Source organism: Solanum pennellii, chromosome 10 (genome assembly GCF_001406875.1).
Source record: "Solanum pennellii chromosome 10, SPENNV200".
Classification (NCBI taxonomy): domain Eukaryota; kingdom Viridiplantae; phylum Streptophyta; class Magnoliopsida; order Solanales; family Solanaceae; genus Solanum; species Solanum pennellii.
The window spans coordinates 63,414,102-63,417,351 of NC_028646.1; the positions used below are offsets into that span (position 1 = coordinate 63,414,102).

Here is a 3,250-nt window from a genome sequence, read left to right on the forward strand (position 1 = left end):
CCACCCCCACCCCCACCCCAAAATAATAATAATTTTGATTTTAAAAAATATTTTCAATGTCATAAATTATTTTTTACTTAAGTAAAAATAAAAGATGTCTCTCAAAAACATTTTTCATTAATAAATCAAACACTAAAAATCATTTCCGGAAAATATTTTCTACTCACCAACCAAACATGAGAAAATAAATCCAAAATCTACTTGTTTTCCAGGAAAACATTTTCTAGGAAAACATTTTCCTCCATACCAAACACACCCTATGTATCTGATCTTTTATATTAACATTCTCACCATAATTTTTATATTTTTAGTTAGTCTATACAGCCCGCCAAAGTAAAAATAATCATAAGAAAATAGACAAAATATGAATTCCTCATTTTTTGAAGACTATTGAATATATATAAAAAAGTAAAAAAAATAGGAGTAATATTTAACATAGAAAATACCACAGCATCATATTTTATGCCTTATTTAAATAAATTCTTTTTATTGTTAATATTTATGTAACTCTAGTCAACGATTAAATCTTCCTTAGCCAAAGAAAAGGAATAGCCTATATAAGTTTTTATTATTAATATTTACGTAACTCTAGTCAACGATCAAATTTTTCTTACAAAAAAAAAAGAGTATCTTATTTTATAGCTTATTCAAGTTTTTATTATTATTAAAATCTCGATCAAATTTTTTTGAGTCAAAGAAAAGTGATGAGTTAGGGATGATTTGGACATTTTCTTTGGCAAAATATCTTAGACCCTAAGCCCAATTACTTAAAAGCCCATGGACACCTAGCTTCTGCCGCCTATAAAATATGGGCTTTTCTACTTATTTCTCACCGCATCTTTCATTTCAGATATTTTCATTAGGGTTTCTCTCTTCTGGTTTCTCAGTTTAGTTTAATGGCCGCCGAAGTTGAGTACAGTTGCTTCGTTGGTGGGCTAGCCTGGGCCACCACCGATAGAACACTTAGCGATGCTTTCTCTACCTACGGCGAAGTAGTCGACTCGAAGGTCCGTTTGTTGCAGAGCAGAAATCAGATCCGAGCCCATTTTTTGGTTTCGTTGATGACCTTCTGTTACTGATTACTATCTCTATCTCTGGTTTACTTGATTCATCTGTTACTGTTACTCTGTTTATACTGTTATACCATTCCTTGAAACGGTACGTTCCGTCTTCCTTCTCTTTTTGTCAAGAGATGAAGAAAGATAGATCGGTTTAAGTTTCTGTTTTACTAATTTTGTGTAGATCTATTATGCCTGAATTGTTTCATTATTGTTTTTGAATTTTTTTCAGATCATTAATGACAGAGAAACTGGTAGATCTAGAGGATTTGGCTTTGTTACCTTCAAGGATGAAAAATCCATGAAGGACGCTATTTCAGGAATGAATGGTCAGGAACTTGATGGCCGTAACATCACTGTTAACGAAGCTCAAGCACGCGGAAGTGGAGGTGGTGGTTTCGGTGGTGGAAGACGCCGTGAGGGAGGCGGCGGAGGCTACGGAGGTGGTGGCGGTGGCTATGGAGGCGGCGGCGGCTACGGAGGTGGTGGCGGTGGCTATGGAGGTGGCAGACGTGAAGGTGGTGGTGGTGGAGGCTACGGAGGTGGCCGACGTGAAGGTGGTGGCGGCGGTTACGGTGGTGGTGGCGGTTACGGTGGTGACCGTTATTAGATTGATAGCTCTAAATTAGGCCTATGTTTTATGGCCTTTATAGATTAGTTTTAATATCCATACTGTTTTAAGTGTGGTTTTAAGTTATTGCTCCTTATATTTGGTTGATAAGATACTGTGAATCTGTATTTTGCGAAGTTCCATGGAATCAAGTGAAAGCATGTTTGCGACCTGCGTCAATACTCCGTTTCAAAGTTTGATTCTGGTTAGATTACGTAATTATTTTATTGTTAGTTGCTTAAAATTATATCTTAGCTTAACTAATTTATCCAAGTTTATGGTTAATAGCTCGTTAAATATGTCAAATAATTATATTTTCTAATGATTCTTTGTAGTCTTCAGTTCAAATATATCAAACTTTTTTTTTGGTAGTAGTACCAAAGAAAATTATCCTAGCATCTAATATTTAGTTTGTATACACAACTACGAGTTGCAAAAATTTAATTGATCGATAAATTGAACCGAAAATATGTTATTGGGTTTTTAATGGGTATATAAAAAAAGTTATTAGGTTATTGGTTCGATATTAATTTTTACTAATGGGCCATTGGGTAAATCGATAATTCAATAAGACAATAATAACTTTAAACTTTACCCTTCCTTAATATTAGATATTAATAATTTAATGTATAACTAAACATTATAATTATATCAAATTATTAGTACTCTATCAACTTTACACTAGGTTCGCAATTGTAGCTATTTGATTTTAGTTTTAGTCTTTCTGGACTATTTGATTTTAAAAAATGCATAGAGTTATAGGTACACTAAAATCACCAATAATGAAGAAAAAAATAAAAAATAAAATTGTAAATAAAAAATATCAAACAAATTGAAATGAAAAAAGTAACACGAGTTAAATATCAGACTCATCAAGATTGAATTTGAATTTTCAAACTTGCCATATACTCATCTTATATTCTACACGGTAAACAATAGAAGTTAGTAACAAAGAATCTATATATTATAAAATTAGACATAACCAAAGTGATGTACTTTATATAAATATAATGAATAAAGGAGAAAAAAAAAAGAAATTCTTGCATTGGTGATGATTGTTGGGTTTTAAAAGGTGTGAATGGAAAATGAATAGTTGCGACTTTTATGAAAATTTGCGACTCTTATGAAAGGTTGTGATCTTTCCGAAAGATTGTGACTTTTTCAAATGTTTGTAACATTTCCGGTAAGGCATAATAAGAACCTATTCACACTAACCTTTGTTTTCTATAAATTGAGGAATTTCCTCTCATTTGAAATAAAACCAATTTCCGGACTTTTACTACCACTAAATCTAGTATTCTAAGTGTACTTTACTGCCGTTGAGTGACTCACTGACATAAGCATGTTGGGTATCTGTTAGTTGCTATGTTTGAGGACTTGAGCCTTTTATTTATTTACTACAGTAAATTAACTTTAATTTTCCTCAAATAACTTCTTTACCTAGTCTCTAGGAGTTTGTTTATCTTCAGCAGATGTGTTGCTGATTTAAGAACATGAAGTTAGTTTTTTATTATAAGTGTAAGTCTTAGGCAGTGAGGAAATACTGCATTATCAACAAAGTTATCTCTTCTTTCTAGTTCTT

General features: G+C 32.4%; 1 protein-coding gene across 1 annotated transcript; it reads left to right on the top strand.

Moving 5' to 3' along the window:
• Nucleotides 1-784: 784 nt before the first annotated feature.
• Nucleotides 785-1,848, top strand: LOC107002620 (glycine-rich RNA-binding protein GRP1A-like). The gene is made up of 2 exons (XM_015200706.2): nt 785-1,007; nt 1,291-1,848. Exons 1-2 carry the CDS (start codon nt 897-899, stop codon nt 1,666-1,668), a joined length of 489 nt encoding a protein of 162 aa, XP_015056192.1. The 5' UTR covers nt 785-896; the 3' UTR covers nt 1,669-1,848.
• Nucleotides 1,849-3,250: the final 1,402 nt, after the last annotated feature.